Source organism: Trichomycterus rosablanca, chromosome 9, assembly GCF_030014385.1.
Source record: "Trichomycterus rosablanca isolate fTriRos1 chromosome 9, fTriRos1.hap1, whole genome shotgun sequence".
Taxonomy (NCBI): Eukaryota; Metazoa; Chordata; class Actinopteri; order Siluriformes; family Trichomycteridae; genus Trichomycterus; species Trichomycterus rosablanca.
In genome coordinates, this window is record NC_085996.1 from 1,156,087 (window position 1) to 1,173,828 (window position 17,742).

General features: G+C 44.4%; 3 protein-coding genes across 4 annotated transcripts in view; 1 reads left to right on the top strand and 2 right to left on the bottom strand.

Moving 5' to 3' along the window:
- Positions 1 to 9,022: 9,022 nt before the first annotated feature.
- On the bottom strand, positions 9,023 to 13,104 carry LOC134320219 (protein C10-like). Its single transcript, XM_063001546.1, has 4 exons — positions 13,023 to 13,104; positions 12,704 to 12,787; positions 11,027 to 11,203; positions 9,023 to 9,911 (listed from the first exon to the last, which is right to left on the bottom strand). Exons 2-4 carry the CDS (start codon positions 12,753 to 12,755, stop codon positions 9,772 to 9,774), a joined length of 369 nt encoding a protein of 122 aa, XP_062857616.1. The 5' UTR covers positions 12,756 to 12,787; positions 13,023 to 13,104; the 3' UTR covers positions 9,023 to 9,771.
- LOC134320218 (SAYSvFN domain-containing protein 1-like) lies at positions 12,648 to 16,271 on the top strand. Of its 2 annotated transcripts, XM_063001545.1 has the most exons (3): positions 12,648 to 13,225; positions 13,417 to 13,578; positions 14,917 to 16,271. In XM_063001545.1, the coding sequence occupies exons 2-3, from the start codon at positions 13,417 to 13,419 to the stop codon at positions 15,250 to 15,252; spliced, it is 498 nt and encodes a 165-aa protein (XP_062857615.1). In that variant the 5' UTR covers positions 12,648 to 13,225; the 3' UTR covers positions 15,253 to 16,271. The 2 variants fall into 2 exon arrangements, with proteins under 2 accessions (XP_062857615.1, XP_062857614.1); XM_063001544.1 differs by lacking the exon at positions 12,648 to 13,225 and having other exon boundaries at positions 13,237 to 13,578.
- Positions 16,272 to 16,356: 85 nt separating this feature from the next.
- LOC134320216 (dynein axonemal heavy chain 8-like) overlaps positions 16,357 to 17,742 on the bottom strand; it is a 32,376-nt gene continuing 30,990 nt past the window's right edge. Inside the window, exons 50-51 of the mRNA XM_063001541.1 lie at positions 17,188 to 17,309; positions 16,357 to 16,840 (exon numbers count right to left, since the gene is read on the bottom strand). Coding sequence (XP_062857611.1) covers positions 16,553 to 16,840; positions 17,188 to 17,309 — 410 coding nt within the window. The 3' untranslated portion in view covers positions 16,357 to 16,552. The remainder of the gene's footprint in view (positions 16,841 to 17,187; positions 17,310 to 17,742) is intronic.

A 17,742-nucleotide genomic window follows, 5' to 3' on the forward strand; every position in this document is an offset into this window, starting at 1 on the left:
ACTAACCCTAAACACATATACAGTGCCTTGCAAAAGTATTCAGCCCCCTTGAACTTTTCAACCTTTTGCCACATTTCAGGCTTCAAACATAACGATATGAAATTGTAATTTTTTGTGAAGAATCAACAACAAGTGGGACACAATCGTGAAATAGAACGAAATTTATTGGATATTTTAAACTTTTTTTAGAAATAAAAACCTGAAAAGTGGGGCGTGCAATATTATTCAGCCCCTTTACTTTCAGTGCAGCAAACTCACTCCAGAAGTTCAGTGAGGATCTCTGAATGATCCAATGTTGACCTAAATGACTGATGGTGATAAATAGAATCCACCTGTGTGTAATCAAGTCTCCGTATAAATGCACCTGCTCTGTGACAGTCTCAGAGTTCTGTTTAAAGTGCAGAGAGCATCATGAAGACCAAGGAACACACCAGGCAGGTCCGAGATACTGTTGTGGAGAAGTTTAAAGCCGGATTTGGATACAAAAAGATTTCCCAAGCTTTAAACATCTCAAGGAGCACTGTGCAAGCGATCATATTGAAATGGAAGGAGTATCAGACCACTGCAAATCTACCAAGACCCGGCCGTCCCTCTAAACTTTCAGCTCAAACAAGGAGAAGACTGATCAGAGATGCAGCCAAGAGGCCCATGATCACTCTGAATGAACTGCAGAGATCTACAGCTGAGGTGGGAGACTCTGTCCATAGGACAACAATCAGTCGTACACTGCACAAATCTGGCCTTTATGGAAGAGTGGCAAGAAGAAAGCCATTTCTCAAAGATATCTATAAAAAGTCACCTGGGAGACACACCAAGCATGTGGAAGAAGGTGCTCTGGTCAGATGAAACCAAAATCGAACTTTTTGGCCACAATGCAAAACGTTATGTTTGGCGTAAAAGCAACACAGCTCATCACCCTGAACACACCATCCCCACTGTCAAACATGGTGGTGGCAGCATCATGGTTTGGGCCTGCTTTTCTTCAGCAGGGACAGGGAAGATGGTTAAAATTGATGGGAAGATGGATGGAGCCAAATACAGGACCATTCTGGAAGAAAACCTGTTGCAGTCTGCAAAAGACCTGAGACTGGGACGGAGATTTATCTTCCAACAAGACAATGATCCAAAACATAAAGCAAAATCTACAATGGAATGGTTCACAAATAAACGTATCCAGGTGTTAGAATGGCCAAGTCAAAGTCCAGACCTGAATCCCATCGAGAATCTGTGGAAAGAGCTGAAAACTGCTGTTCACAAACGCTCTCCATCCAACCTCACTGAGCTCGAGCTGTTTTGCAAGGAAGAATGGGCAAAAATTTCTGTCTCTCGATGTGCAAAACTAATAGAGACATACCCCAAGCGACTTGCAGCTGTAATCGCAGCAAAAGGTGGCGCTACAAAGTATTAACGCAAGGGGGCTGAATAATATTGCACGCCCCACTTTTCAGTTTTTTATTTCTAAAAAAAGTTTTAAATATCCAATAAATTTCGTTCCACTTCACGATTGTGTCCCACTTGTTGTTGATTCTTCACAAAAAATTACAATTTCATATCGTTATGTTTGAAGCCTGAAATGTGGCAAAAGGTTGAAAAGTTCAAGGGGGCTGAATACTTTTGCAAGGCACTGTACCAGTAACAAAACCTAACTAACCCTGAACACCTATATCAGCACCAACAACCCTAAACCACCAACAACCTAACTAACCCTAAACACCTATACCAGCACCAAAACCCTAAACCTGAACACCTATACCAACACCAACAACCCTAAACCACCAACACCAACAACCTAACTAAGCCTAAACACCTATACCAGTAACAAAACCTAACTAACCCTGAACACCTATATCAGCACCAACAACCCTAAACCAACAACCTAACTAACCCTAAACCCCTATACCAACACCAACAACATAACTAACCCTAAACCCCTATACCAACACCAACAACATAACTAACCCTAAACACCTATACCAGTAACAAAACCCTAAACCACCAACACCAAATCCCTGAACCACCAACACCAAATCCCTGAACCACCAACACCAAATCCCTGAACCACCAACACCAAAACCCTAAACCACCAAACACCAAATCCTACAAACCAAAACCAGCATCAAACCCTAAACATCTATCCCAGCACCAAAACCTACAAACCGAAACCAGCACCAAAAACCTGATATATTTATGAGCTTGTGGCTGGTTATTGGGTTGGTGAACATATTTCTGGTTGAGTATTAAATTGAAAAACATATTAGTGGTTCAGGTATTTAATGGTAAGTGTGTGTGTGTGTGTGTGTGTGTGTGTGTGTGTGTGAGAGAGAGAGAGAATGAAGTCTGCGGTGCCGTCGTCCTTCAGTATTTCTGTCTGTGGTCACTACACCTGTCTGGACGTGTCCATCAGGACGTGACCTCGTCTGCTTTAAATACAGCTGGAGGTTCAGCTGAGGAGCAGCTCGGTGATGGTCAGGAACAGCTGACGGTTTAATCTCGCAGTATTCCACGACCTTTACGTTGGAATTTCCCAAAAAACTTCAAAGGAAAGAATTTGTGTGTTTGTACGGTTAAACACACACGTATGAACGACACTCACGGCACGTTTATAAATGGATCCTCTGCTCAGATCTGCTGTGGATCTCCGGCGCTGCCTCATATTCACGTGATTTACTGACTGGTGTCAAACCAGTTTAGCTCTTCATACACGCCGCTGTTTCTAAACTGGGTTTACTGGACCAGCCGAATGATGCACGGACACCAAAAATGACCCGACAGCAATAACACAGACACAAGTGGGTGTATGTGGTGCATGAACATCACAACCTCGTACAGCATTACAACACTGAACTCACAACTCACAGTGACGCTGCTCTCAGATTAATTATTCCATCAGTCACTTGCAGTAGCGCTTTTCTTCCACAGGGGGTCTCCAGCTCTCCCAATCCTGAAGAGTTTCACACTGCAGCTTTAAACCTCCTGAACAGACTTACTGATGTTCACGCTGTTTATTTATTTATTTATTTATAAAAAAGCTGCAATATGTCACTTTTTTGTTAAAATAAAGTAAGTTGCATTTATAAGAGTGGGAGGAATCACGTCTCTGTGTGAGATTTCTGCAGGACGGTTCTGTTTGTTTGTTTATTAGGATTTTAACGTCATGTTTTACACTTTGGTTACATCATGACAGGAACGGTAGTTACTCATTACACAAGATTCATCAGGTCACAAGTTTACATCAAGCACAGTCATGGACAATTCAGTGTCTCCAATTCACCTCACTTGCACGTCTTTGGACTGTGAGAGGAAACCGGAGCTGCGGAGGAAACCCACACGGACACGGGGAGAACATGCAAACTCCACACAGAAAGGACCCGGACCGTCCCATCTGGGGATCGAACCCAGGACCTTCTTGCTGTGAGGACAGTTCTGTCTTATTATTTACTGATCTGAGCTTTGCTCAAATATCCTTTAGTTTTATTTTGTTTATTGAATTATAATATAAAAAGAGTTTTAGATGAAACATCAACAGCAGTGCACATTACCCATCAGCCCCTCTTATTAACATTCAGTACTGCGGTCCGGTTCCAGTCGCTCAAGTTTTTGGTTTAGTTCAGAATAAAAAAGGAGCCAGGGCGTGAATCTACGATTTAGAATTGTGTGGCAGCCAGTGGCTCCGGAAACATTTCACATGTCGATTTTAAATATATATTTTACACGACCTGAACAAGTTAGTAAAGAAACTGAAGCAGAGAGGAGAGCGACTACTACAACAGAACAGCATCCAAAACACTAAAACACTCAAATCTACCCTGAACTCCAGACAGAAACTCCAGCTAAAGCTGCTGGATCGGTCGTCTCCAACCCCTGAGTTTATTTAAGATCTGTGGCGTATTCTATCATATATTAGCGTATTCTATATTCTGATCATGATGTGCATGGGTTCGGATCCGCTACATGTTCCTTTATGCAGACATCCCAAGTCTCCAGAAGTTCCGGGAGTCTCGCGCATATACATAGCGGCTCCCTGATGCCCACAAGTCAGATAAAATCTCCCGGAATCTAGAACGAGCGGCCAAGAGCGACACACACACACACACAAACGCGCATGCAGGCGACACAGACTTTTTTCCCCGATCGCGTATTAAATCCGTTATCTGATATACAATCTAGCGCACTGTGTAGGGAACATAAATCAATTGTCTAATATACTGTCTAGTGCACTATGTAGGGAATATAAATGCGTTATCTGATATACAATTTAGTGCGCTATGTAGGGAACATAATTAATTATGTAATACACTATCTAGTGCACTATGTAAGGAACACAAGTCATCAACTAGTTATACCTTCTAGTGCACTATGTAGTGAACATGAATGCGTTATCTAATACACTATCTAGTGCACTATGTAGGGAACATAAATCCGTTATCTGATATACAATTTAGTGCACTATGTAGGGAACCTAAATCTGTTAACTAATACGCTGCCTATAGCATTATGTAAGAAACATAAGTCTATTATCTAGTACACTATCTAGTGCACTATGTAGGGTACATAAATCTATTATCTTTCGGGGGTACCTCCCTGAAATGAGTTTTTGCAACTTGGGATGTCTGCTTTATGTGTAACTGTGTATAAAACGTGACATTCAGGAGTTTAAAACCACACTGAGTGTTGAGGTGTGAGATGTACAGAGGTGAAGGATCACTGGAACCAGTTACTGATCGTCGTTTAAAACTTCATGATGATTTAAGCCGCTTTAACACCAATTATTACAATAATACATCAAGCAGCTACACGCGGAGTTACCGCGCATGCGCGTCCACGCCGGTACTTTAAACTCAAATCACGTGACCGAGCAGCCGCGCAGCGACGCGTCACACCTGAGCTGAGGTGCTGTTTCGCCTACTGTGACGTCACGGGATTCCTGATCGCGGTGCTGCGGGTCCTTCAGGAGGAGGGAGAGAGTTCATCACTTCACTTCTGCACCCGGAGAAGCAACAAGCGCGAGAGAGAGAGAGAGAGAGAGAGAGAGAGAGGTGAGATCAAACAACCATCTGATTTTATTTCATATCATTTTATTTAATCTGATTTAAAATAATCTAATATCTAATGTAATATTTATATAATCTTATTTTATTTAATTTACTCTCATTAACGGTCATTTTATTTAATCTGATCTCATATAATATCATAATATTTAATCTAAAATAATCTAATATCTCATCTAATCTCATTTAATCTGATCTAATGAACATTTGACTGTTTCAGCTCTTATTTGAATAGAATAATTGAGACGTTTCAGGACGTCCCGGTATTTTATACAAAATAATAAAGAATTAATAATAAAAACTGATCCACAACATCACCAGTGTCATGAATTCATATCAGACTCGATATTTAATCAGTTCAAAGCTGAGGAATTTTGCAGCGTTAATAACAGAAATGATTTGAAATGAATTTTTAATAAAAGAACTGAATTAAATTTCTTCTCCTGGGTGAATCAGATGGAGATCCAGAGAGAATCCACACCGATGCCTGAGGACGACGACATGGAGATCATCACCATCTACATTGGCAGAGAAATCATGGAGCAGGTCCAGGACTCACCGGGGAGCGCCAACGTCCCCCTGCCCGATAGTGTGGACGAGAAGGTTGGGGACGCCGAGTCCAGCACCAGCATCATGTCAGAGGAGCTTAATGTGGCCTCCTCTCAGCTGACCGACTCCATACTGGACACGCTGACGGACACTTTCGATGAAAGGAAGGAGATCGTGAAATTCACCAGGAGTATCTGGATGCCGAACCCTAAACCAGCCTGCGAGAAGATCCTGGTTGAGCCGAACATGAACACCAGGGACCAGATAATCTCCAAAACCACCGTGAAGGAGCAACCTGCTGAAGCTCCTGCCGAGAAACCAATCTGTGAGTAAAGATTCCCATCCAGTTCTTCTGGACATCAAACCATCATCACCGAACCGTGTTTCATTCTTCTTCTCTCATCCAAAGGCATCAAGATGAAGAAAAAGAAGGACCAGATCCTGGGATTCTTCAGGAGATCCTGGCAGAGGGTGAAGAGGATCTTTAACAAGAGATCAAACAAAGTTTCCCCCCTCTAATTTCCCCACAATCCCCCAAATGATATTCCCTCCTCAGCTAGATAGCACGTTCTCAGAGAATTCTCCATGTAAGATCATTTGGTGAGGAGCAGAAGACTCAGCAGACCTCAAACCAGCTTTTCCACCTTCAGGACTTCAGCTTTTATCAACGTGAAGATGCCGTTCCCTTGACCATCCACCTGGCACTGCTGCGTTCTGCCCCACGTTGGTCCCTCCAGACTTGGACCGGTCCATCTTGTTCCCTTCTTGCTTCTTGGCTGAGAGCTTTGTGGTTGAGAGCTCCGCCGTACCGGAATGTTCTCCGGTGCTCTCAGGGTCAGGTCCGTCTTAAACTACTCTGTGCAGGATACGATCGCTGTTCCAGACTTGGGTTCCATCTTGGTACCAGAAGTCCTCATGATACCAGAGTCTGTGGTTCCTGGTGCTTCTGAGAACTGTTGGTTGCTCGTGGTGGTGGTTTTGGATTTCTAAAGGAATTCTGGGACTTTGTGAGCTGAGCTTGATGTTCTTAGATGTTGGGCTCCTCCAGTACCAGGATTCTGTCTTCACCACCCCATACAGAGCATCATCGGTTACCTCAGCACCGTCGTATACTTGATGTACCTGCTCATCATGGTTCTACCCTGTGGAACTCTTAGATCTGGAGGATGAAATCATTTCCTCTTGGGGGCAGAACAGTGGCTCCGTGGCTAGAAAAGCCGAAGACGTGACGCCCGCTCCTCACCCAGGTTCTGAAACGAGACGTGGATCTAGCTGAGGACGTGAATATCTCCGACCGGCTGCTTCCTTCTCTTCCCTTTCCCTTCTTCTCCATCTAATAAAGCTGGTGTGAGATGAACGCTGGTTGTTGGAATCGTGTTTGTGATGAGATTTTACACACAGCAGCATCATTTCTCACGGCAGAATCAATCAATCAAGGAGGGTTTATTGTCATTCACATCATATGTGGTACATGAGGTGGAACGAAATTATGACCCAAGGTCCCAGTTACACCCAATAAAATATCTAATATATACAATACAAATCATCTAGAGAATCGAATCGAACCGTGAGAAGCTCAGCAGAAGCTCAACAGAAGCTCAGCAGAAGCTCAGCAGAAGCTCAGCAGAAGCTCAACAGAAGCTCAGCAGAAGCTCAGCAGAGGATCAGAACCAACATTCACAACAGAGACTTTCATTCATACTGAGAATTCTTCAGGTTTCTTTTAGGTTTTAATTCTTATAAAAAACAGAAGCTGGAAAAACTAAAATAAACACAAAAAACTGAAACATCAAAGAATTAAAAGATTTTCTAGTTAAGAGGAAATGAATAAATACAGCAGGTTCACTGGAGTGTGTGTGTGTGTGTGTGTGTGTGGATGTTTCTTGCCTTTCGCTCAATGATTCGGACCCACCGCAACCCTGACCAGGATAAAGCAAACAGAATAAACATATGAAAACTATAAAAATATACACCGATCAACCATAACATTATGACCACCTCCTTGTTTCTACACTCACTGTCCATGTTATCAGCTCCACTTACCATATAGAAGCACTTTGTAGTTCTACAATTACTGACTGTAGTCCATCTGTTTCTCTGCATGCTTTGTTACCCCCTTTCACCCTGTTACTCAATGGTCAGGACCCCCACAGAGCAGGTATTATTTAGGTGGTGGATCATTCTCAGCACTGCAGTGACACTGACATGGTGCTGGTGTGTTAGTGTGTGTTGTGCTGGTATGAGTGGATCAGACACAGCAGCGCTGCTGGAGTTTTTAAACACCGTGTCCACTCACTGTCCACTCTATTAGACACTCCTACCTAGTCGGTCCACCTTGTAGATGTAAAGTCAGAGACGATCGCTCGTCTATTGCTGCTGTTTGAGTCGCTCATCTTCTAGACCTTCATCAGTGGTCACAGGACGCTGCCCACGGGGCGCTGTTGGCTGGATATCTTTGGTGGACTATTCTCAGTCCAGCAGTGACAGTGAGGTGTTTAAAAACTCCAGCAGCGCTGCTGTGTCTGATCCACTCACACCAGCACAACACACACTAACACACCACCACCATGTCAGTGTTACTGCAGTGCTGAGAATCATCCACCACCTAAATAATAGCTGCTCTGTGGTGGTCCTGTGGGGGTCCTGACCATTGAAGAACAGGGTGAAAGGGAGTAACAAAGCATGCAGAGAAACAGATGGACTACAGTCAGTAATTGTAGAACTACAAGGTGCTTCTATATGGTAAGTGGAGCTGATAACATGTGGAGGTGGTTTTAATGTTATGGCTGATCGGTGAGGTCTGAACCGATTAAAAACACATCTCCATACTTCCTCCACCACACTTCACACTTGGAAGAAGTTCCAGCAACAATAACTGAACCAGATTCTGTTCTGACGTTTGATTCGGGCCGATATGAGAACAGATTTCTCTTCTCAGCTTCTCTTATAAATATTTATGAATAAAAACCCTGGTTGATATTGCGGCCGCTCTCGGCTGATCTGCAGTGCGGTGATGAGGCAGGAAGACGGTGAAGACGTTGGTAGAGGGCAGCCGGGCGGACGCAGGAGAAGCCGCCACAACAGTTTACAGATGTGATGAGAGAGCGAGAGCGAGCGTGGCAGCACAATCCTGCGCCGTGTCGGCTATAACAGGACGGATCGTGATCTACATCCAGATCCTGCAGCTCCTCCAGCTTCACTAGTACACACCGTTCCATCAGCTCCAGTGGAGCTTTGTTGTTTGGTTGTACCTGATGTGAGCAGGACGCTCAGAGCCCACAGGAGTGTACGTGTGGGCGTGGCTGAAGAATAAGCGTTTTGTGTAACATTCACCTTGAAATTAGGCGAATACGGACAATTATTGTGGCGTTTAATCCCTTCACAAGAAGCCTGCAGTGTCACATAATGCTGAGTACAAATCAGACTGGATGGTCACACATTTTTATCATTAATATTATTATTATTAATAATAATAAACAAAAACATTTACAGACAAAAAAGATCCATAAGTGGATTTAAACTTTTTATAAAATACAATCTCCCCTCGGGCGGTTCGGTGGGTAGCACTGTCGCCTCACAGCAAAAAAATCCTTGGTTCGACCCCCAAGGCGTGGAGGTCCGGGTCCTTTCTGTTACCGTGTGTCTTGCGCCCATTGAAAAGCTGGGACGGGTTCCAGCACCCGTCCCCCCGACCATAATTGGACAAGTAGATAAGAAAATGAATCAATTTCCCCTCAATTTTCCTCCCAATTTAGTCGTATCCGATGCCCTGATGGTGTTTCCCCTCTACTGCTGCAGACCTCCACTCCTGACCGAAACGTGCAGTAATGACCGCTTCTTCTCATACAGGAAGATCCGTATCGCGCACACGCACTGATCTCCAATAACCCCCGTCTCTGTGCAGCACCATCGATCAGCCAGCAGAGGGCGTGACTGCAGCAGTTATGAAGAATCCCCTCCCTCACACGAGCCGATCGTTGAGCAGAGCTGAGATTCAAACTCATGAACACGTAGGAATAAAAATGAAAGAAATCTGGAACGTGTTGTAGTTCTTGGACAGTACAAATGAATGAAAGGTCATCTTAGGGAGAGGGGGCGTCTGTGCATCTTTTAGTAAACGCGCTGTATGATGGCTGGTAGACGAGACGTAGACGGCGATGTGTCTGAGCGGGGTTTAGGACGCAGGTATTCCTCCACCGATGGGAGGGGTCGAGAGTGGTGGCAGCAGGAGAGATTTGAGTTTGAGCGACATGGCGGCGATTTCTGGATCCTGAGACTCGTACATCTTCACCACCCGGGCAAACTTCAACACACCTGAGGGACCAAGAGGGCACAGAGAGCTATCAGCCAACATGCCAAATTTCTGGACTGGAAAATGGACTGAGCCAAACGTCAGTCTGAATTATTCACTGTGATCCGGTGCTGTCAGTAAGTTACAGGCTAAAAATAGGGCGACCAGCAGTGGGACTAAAACCGAGTCGATCGTCCCAGAGAAACAAAGCAGTAACGGTAACGGTAACGGTAACGACAACAGTAACAGTAACGGTAACTGTAACAGCGGTAACGATAACAGTAACAGTAACGGTAACAGCGGTAACAGTAATGATAACAGTAACAGTAACGGTAACAGTAACGGTAACAGCGGTAACGGTAACGATAACAGTAACGGTAACGGTAACAGTAACGATAACAGTAACAGTAACGGTAACTGTAACAGCGGTAACGATAACAGTAACAGTAACGGTAACAGCGGTAACAGTAACAATAACAGTAACAGTAACGGTAACGACAACAGTAACAGTAACGGTAACTGTAACAGCGGTAACGATAACAGTAACAGTAACGGTAACAGCGGTAACAGTAACAGTAACGGTAACAGCGGTAACGGTAACGATAACAGTAACGGTAACGGTAACAGTAACGATAACAGTAACAGTAACGATAACGGTAACAGCGGTAACGGTAACGATAACAGTAACAGTAACGGTAACGGTAACGACAACAGTAACAGTAACGGTAACTGTAACAGCGGTAACGATAACAGTAACAGTAACGGTAACAGCGGTAACAGTAACGATAACAGTAACAGTAACAGTAACGGTAACAGCGGTAACGGTAACGATAACAGTAACGTAACGGTAACAGTATCGATAACAGTAACAGTAACGATAACGGTAACAGCGGTAACGGTAACGATAACAGTAACGATAACAGTAACGATAACAGTAACAGTAACGGTAACGGTAACGATAACAGTAACGATAACAGTAACAGTAACGGTAACAGTAACGATAACAGTAACAGTAACGGTAACAGTAACGATAACAGTAACGGTAACGGTAACGATAACAGTAACGGTAACAGCAGTAACGGTAACGGTAACGATAACAGTAACGGTAACAGTAACGTAACGGTAAGCGTCCTCTCACCTTCCCCTTCGTTGTTGAAGCCGTAGGACTTGATGACCTCCTGCTGGATCTGCGTAGCGACGGGCAGGACCAGCTGCAGCATCTTTCCCATGTCGTTACAGGTACTCTCCCGCGCCTCCTCCATCCGCGCCGCGTTCTCCGGTACAGAGAAGGCCTGGATCACCTCGCTCAGGACCACTGCAACACCAACAAGCACCACAACGACACCGCGAATCAGAGTCAGTGATTAGATGGATGATTGGATGTATGGGTAAATGAATGAATGGATGAATTAATGGATAGATGGATGTATGGAATAAAAATAGATGTATGGAAAGGCAAATAATATCCCAAATCAACTGATGGATGATGGATGGATGAGTGAGTGGATGGATGGATGAATAAATTAATTACCTCTGGTTTGCTCTGTAGTGAGAGTGGGTGGGTGGATGGATGGATGAGTGGATGGATGGATGAGTGGATGGATGGATGGATGAATTACCTCTGGTTTGCTCTATAGTGAGAGTGGATGGATGGATGGATGGATGAGTGGATGGATGGATGAGTGGATGGATGGATGAGTGGGTGGATGGATGGATGAGTGGGTGAGTGGATGAGTGGGTGAGTGGATGGATGAATTACCTCTGGTTTGCTCTATAGTGAGAGTGGATGGATGGATGGATGAGTGGATGGATGGATGGATGAGTGGATGGATGGATGAGTGGATGGATGGATGAGTGGATGGATGGATGAGTGGATGGATGGATGGATGGATGAGTGGATGGATGAGTGGATGGATGGATGAGTGGATGGATGGATGGATGAGTGGATGGATGGATGAATTACCTCTGGTTTGCTCTATAGTGAGAGTGGATGGATGGATGGATGGATGAGTGGATGGATGGATGAGTGGATGGATGAATGGATGAGTGGGTGAGTGGATGAGTGGATGGATGGATGGATGAGTGGATGGATGGATGGATGGATGGATGAGTGGATGGATGGATGAGTGGATGGATGGATGAATTACCTCTGGTTTGCTCTATAGTGAGAGTGGATGGATGGATGGATGAGTGGGTGAGTGGATGAGTGGATGGATGGATGAGTGGATGGATAGATGGATGGATGGATGGATGGATGAGTGGATGGATGGATGGATGGATGGATGAGTGGATGGATGGATGGATGAGTGGATGGATGGATGGATGGATGAGTGGATGGATGGATGGATAAGTGGATGGATGGATGGATGAGTGGGTGAGTGGATGGATGGATGGATGAGTGGGTGAGTGGATGAGTGGATGGATGAGTGGATGAGTGGATGGATGAGTGGATGAGTGGATGAGTGGATGGATGGATGAGTGGATGAGTGGATGGATGAGTGGATGGATGGATGGATGAGTGGGTGAGTGGATGAGTGGATGGATGAGTGGATGGATGGATGGATGAGTGGATGGATGGATGGATGAGTGGATGGATGGATGGATGAGTGGATGGATGAATTACCTCTGGTTTGCTCTATAGTGAGAGTGGATGGATGGATGGATGAGTGGGTGAGTGGATGGATGAGTGGATGGATGGATGGATGAGTGGATGGATGGATGGATGAGTGGATGGATGGATGGATGAGTGAGTGGATGGATGGATGGATGGATGAGTGGATGGATGGATGAGTGGGTGAGTGGATGGATGAATTACCTCTGGTTTGCTCTATAGTGAGAGTGGGTTGCTGGGCAGGAGCTGATGCCATCCTGGTCCTTTAATACTGATGGTTCTATTAAACTAAAATAAAACAGATCGAGTCATTTATCGTTGTTACAGTAACACACTGCTGTAAACAACACTGTACAGAGGAGAACATACCAATCAACAAATCATATACACACAGCACTGAAACACATCAACCAACGTGAAATTTACTATCACATAAATTTACGTTTCAACACTTTAAGGCTGTTATTAGTGTACATTTCCCTGAATTGATTTACTGATGAGATGATAATATAATAAACTGCACCGTTTAGAACGAACCGATCCTCTCCTGTACCCACACCACAGCCAGTAGATGGTTATGAGCTTTATCCCACCCGTATTCCGACAGTCCAGCTGCTGTACTCTCCAATCGTAACGCCGCTTCAATTCTATCAGCCAATCCTAACTAGGATCTTGGTACCTCACTGGCCAATCACAGCATAGAGGGCGGGACTTCCCAGAAAGCAGGTAGGGAAAGAAAACAACACGACGCGTTGAGGTACGACTTTTATAAACGTCCGTGTGCAACATCATAACAGGAACTATTATTATTATTATTATTATCACTATTGCAGTAGTTCAGGTTGAACACGTAGCTCAGCGTGATAAATATTGAAGCTTTTTTCATCTCTATTTTATTTACATTTCAATGTTTGAAGATGGAACAGAAGTTAGCAGAGTTCAGAGCCAGGAGGAAAGTGGAGAAGGAAGAGAAGAAAGCAGAAGATGTGGAGGAAAGTGGTTTAAAAGCAGCCGAGTCCGAGACAAACACAGAACCGAGTGAGAGGAGCACCCAGCCTGAGCAACACCCACCTGTACAGGTAAACATTATACAGGTAAACATGTCTGACTATACAGTCTGATTATACAGGTAAACATTATACAGGTAAACATTATACAGGTAAACATGTCTGACTATACAGTCTGATTATACAGGTAAACATTATACAGGTAAACATGTCTGACTATACAGTCTGATTATACAGGTAAACATTATACAGGTAAACATGTCTGACTATACAGTCTGATTATACAGGTAAACATTATACAGGTAAACATGTCTGACTATACAGTCTGATTATACAGGTAAACATTATACAGGTAAACATGTCTGACTATACAGTCTGATTATACAGGTAAACATTATACAGGTAAACATGTCTGACTATACAGTCTGATTATACAGGTAAACATTATACAGGTAAACATGTCTGACTATACAGTCTGATTATACAGGTAAACATTATACAGGTAAACATGTCTGACTATACAGGTGTGTCTGATATCATCCAGCATGTCTGATAAATACTGCACTCTACTACAAGGTCTTACTCTTGGTCTCAATGTGTGTCCTGGCTTGGGATCGTCACTGAGAGCGCACCGACTGCTGCAGCAATCTGACTAAACTGAAGCAGGTGCATTATGGGAACTGGAGAACAGAATCTGAGAAACACACAACTGGTGCGTTTCAGATCAACCGAGGATTGTGTTTGCTCCAGAATAGAATCAGAAGCTGCTGCAAAATCACTTGTCGGAGTGTGTGTTTGAGATAGTGTGTGTGTGTGTGTGTGTGTGTGTGTGTGTGTGTGTGTGTGTGTGTTTGAGATTGATTGTGTGTTTGTGTGTGTGTTTGTGTGTGTGTGTGTGTGTGTGTGTGTGTGTGTGTGTGTTTGAGATTGATTGTGTGTTTGTGTGTGTGTGTGTGTGTGTGTGTGTGTGTGTGTGTGTGTTTGAGATTGATTGTGTGTGTATGTGTGTTTGTGTGTGTGTGTGTGTGTGTGTGTTTGAGATTGATTGTGTGTGTGTGTGTGTGTGTGTGTGTTTGAGATTGATTGTGTGTGTGTGTGTGTGTGTGTGTGTGTGTGTGTGTGTGTGAGACAGCAGTACCCACCGTGCCATATCCTCATATCACAGGTCGACTCTGGCCCGATGGTACTGGTATGTTGGACTTGGGTTTGGATCAGGATCCTTTCTGGTCTGGTGTTAATTGTTCGGATGGCTGTAGAGTTTGAGAGTGCTGTTGAGAGTGCTGTTGAGAGTGCTGTTGAGAGTGCTGTTGAGAGTGCTGTTGAGAGTGCTGTTGAGAGTGCTGTTGAGAGTGCTGTTGAGAGTGCTGTTGAGAGTGTTGTAGTTTGATTGTATTGTGCTCTGCCCTGTAGCAGGACAGCTCGGACTGGTTGCTGGACAGCGCGGTGGGCCGCTGGCTGGGCGTGGACCGTTTGGCCGTCACTAACCTGACCCTGCTGAAGGTGCTGCTGTGGCTGGTTCTGCTGGGTCTCTTCTGTGAGCTGGACTTCGGGCTTCCCTTCTTCCTCATCTCTCTGTTCTACTGGCTGTACGAGGGTCTGCGCAGCCCCACGCTCAGGAGACCCGGAGAGATGAGCGCCTACTCCGTCTTCAACCCCGACTGCCAGCCCATCCTGGGGACGCTCACCGCCGAACAGCTGGAGGGAGAGATGGGCTACAGACCCCTAAACACCGGGGCACGGACGTAACGCTCGAGACCCTGACGGAACCGCTGGAATTCGGAACATCCAGGTCCGAGTGCAGCGGTCAGACTTCAGCTGGAGCCTCGGGGGCTGAACGAGGACGTCGGTACATTTATATAAATTAATGATGAAAAAAGAAGAATGTTTTTATTTTATATATTTATCTACACATGAAACTATGAAATTCTTTCTTTGTATATCCCAGCTAGTTTGAAAGCTGGGGTCAGAGCGCAGGGTCAGAGCGCAGGGTCAGTCATTGTATGGCACCGGAGCAGACGGGGTTAAGGGCCTTGCTCAAGGGCAATTTTCTGACTGATAGCCCAAAGCTCTACCCACTAGGCTACCACGGTCCAATAAGAACCTTTTTTTAAAACAAGAATTTATGGCGTGTCTGAGGGAATTTGTGCCTGTTCAGTCAAAAGAGCATGTGACGTCGGGCACTGATGCTGGATGAGAAGGTTTTTGATCACCATGACCCTGACCAGGCGGTAAAAACTATTTAAAACTGTAGTCGTGCCAAACAAGGGCCATAAAGTATGTAGATGTAGAAAGTGTGTAAGCATGCAAATTCTTTAGCATAATTACTAAAACACATGAGCTTAATTAGGAAGGACGTCCACATACTTTTGGACAGGATTTTGTAAATGGCAAGTTTATGTTTTTTACAGGTTCTAAATTCCTATTTCACGTTCAGTTTGAACAGTTTGTAGGATAAACCAGAACATCATCATCATCAGTACCCAGCCTTACTAATGCTCTGTTGTACTACAGAATGAGCACAAATTCCCACAGACACACTTTAAAGCCTTGTGAGAAGCTTCTCAGAGGAGCGGCTGCTGTTCTAGCTGAGAGATCACACAGAGGATCAGTCAGTTTTTTTTTTTAAATGGGACGTCCGACAAGCTAATGGTCGGGCGTCCGAATACTTTTGACCATACCAGCTGAATACAGATCAGCTACTTACAGTTCAGAAAGTCATTTAAGTGAATTTAATAAAGTAAAAGTCGTGGGTCTCAGACTATAAATTGATAATAATATAATTCATCTTGTTTATAAATGCAGAAAAACTGCAGTTGTGGTGACAGAACTTGTACCAAAGATCAAACACAGTTTAGTGAAGATAAACTCATATTTTTTTTATTTTTAATGCTGAACAAGAACCTGAACCTTTTAATAACAATTTAAATATTTTTTGATGAACTGAATTGAACAAAGAAACGGAACGCATGTGTGGGTCAGTGTGTGTGTGTGTGTTGGTGTGTGCGTGTGTGTTGGTGTGTGTTGGTGTGTGTGTGTGTTGGTGCGATTATTTGATATCACACAGCAGGGCGACACCGCGCAGGATCCAGTGGTCGGGGGGCTGCACCGTACGCAGCACGATTCCGGTGATGTAGGTGAGGTCGGTGCGCCGGGGTTTCTTGTAGACGGGGCAGACGTACAGTCTGGGGTCTTTCGGGGCGGTGGAGTTGATGGCGAATATGTGCACCACGGGGAGAGGGGTGAACAGCACTTTGGGCGTGGCCTCGACGAGACAGCAGTTCTTGCGGTCCCAGCCGGCTCCGTCCAGATAGAGGCCGTACACGTACACGCCCTCCTACACCACAAACATAAATACATGAATAAATATAAGCATGGACAGTGTTGAAATTAGGAGCAGGCTGTGCTGTGGAATAAAGCATTTACCACCTTAGCTACTAAATCAGAATCTGCTTTATATAAAGTATGTTTACACACACGAGGAATTCGTTTCCAGCTGTTGTTATCTCTCTACAATATACAGACAAGATTATACAGATAATGTACTAGACAGAATTTTGTATATATACAGAAAATAGAGAAATAGCACAGATAAATAGTAAATAATTCAAATGAAATTACAGCAATGTACAGTATGTACATCATTTGGTGTTGAGTGTTCTGCCCTCTGTGTGGCGCTCTTACCGTGGGTGCGGTGGTGATCTCCTCCTTGGTTTGCTTTAACACCTCGTTGTGTAGAGTGACGGTGTCCAGCGCCCAGCCTCGGTGTGCCCTCGTCACCTCCTGCATCATCGCTGTGAGGAAACCTGCAGCGGTCACACACAATAATAAATACTAACCATGGTACGGACGGTTTATTTACATGCAGTTGTTTAGAATACGGACTTCGTCATTTGGACACGTGATAAGATAAAAACGTACAGCACTAAAGATGCACTAAATCTTATTAAAGAGCTACGATGTGATTCCAGGATTAGGAAATGTACGACTGCTACCTATAATGCAAACCCGCTCTCACCTTTCTGTGTTTTTCCCACAATGCCATGGTTCTAATTGGGTTTTGTGAAACAATGCTTCACTTTTCACTGTCCTACTGGTGGTGCTTTGAAAAGGTAAGTGACAAATCAGATTAAAGTTTGAGTGTAGTGGCGAGCGGTAAAAACCGAGCGTCAAAGAATAAATGGAGTAAATGTTACTTGAGGTAGCACCGAGGCAAGGTAAACGGCACGGCCTCACAAG

Excerpts from the sequence above, each read along its gene's own strand:
- LOC134320219 (XM_063001546.1), bottom strand. The coding sequence starts at position 12,755 with ATGGCATCAGCTCCTGCCCAGCAACCCACTCTCACTATAGAGCAAACC. Across the intron at positions 11,204-12,703 it reads CACTATAGAGCAAACCAGAG|TGGTCCTGAGCGAGGTGATC; the intron begins GTAATTCATCCA and ends TTGGTGTTGCAG. Across the intron at positions 9,912-11,026 it reads CTTCAACAACGAAGGGGAAG|GTGTGTTGAAGTTTGCCCGG; the intron begins GTGAGAGGACGC and ends TTGGTCCCTCAG.
- LOC134320218 (XM_063001545.1), top strand. The coding sequence starts at position 13,417 with ATGGAACAGAAGTTAGCAGAGTTCAGAGCCAGGAGGAAAGTGGAGAAG. Across the intron at positions 13,579-14,916 it reads AGCAACACCCACCTGTACAG|CAGGACAGCTCGGACTGGTT; the intron begins GTAAACATTATA and ends TCTGCCCTGTAG.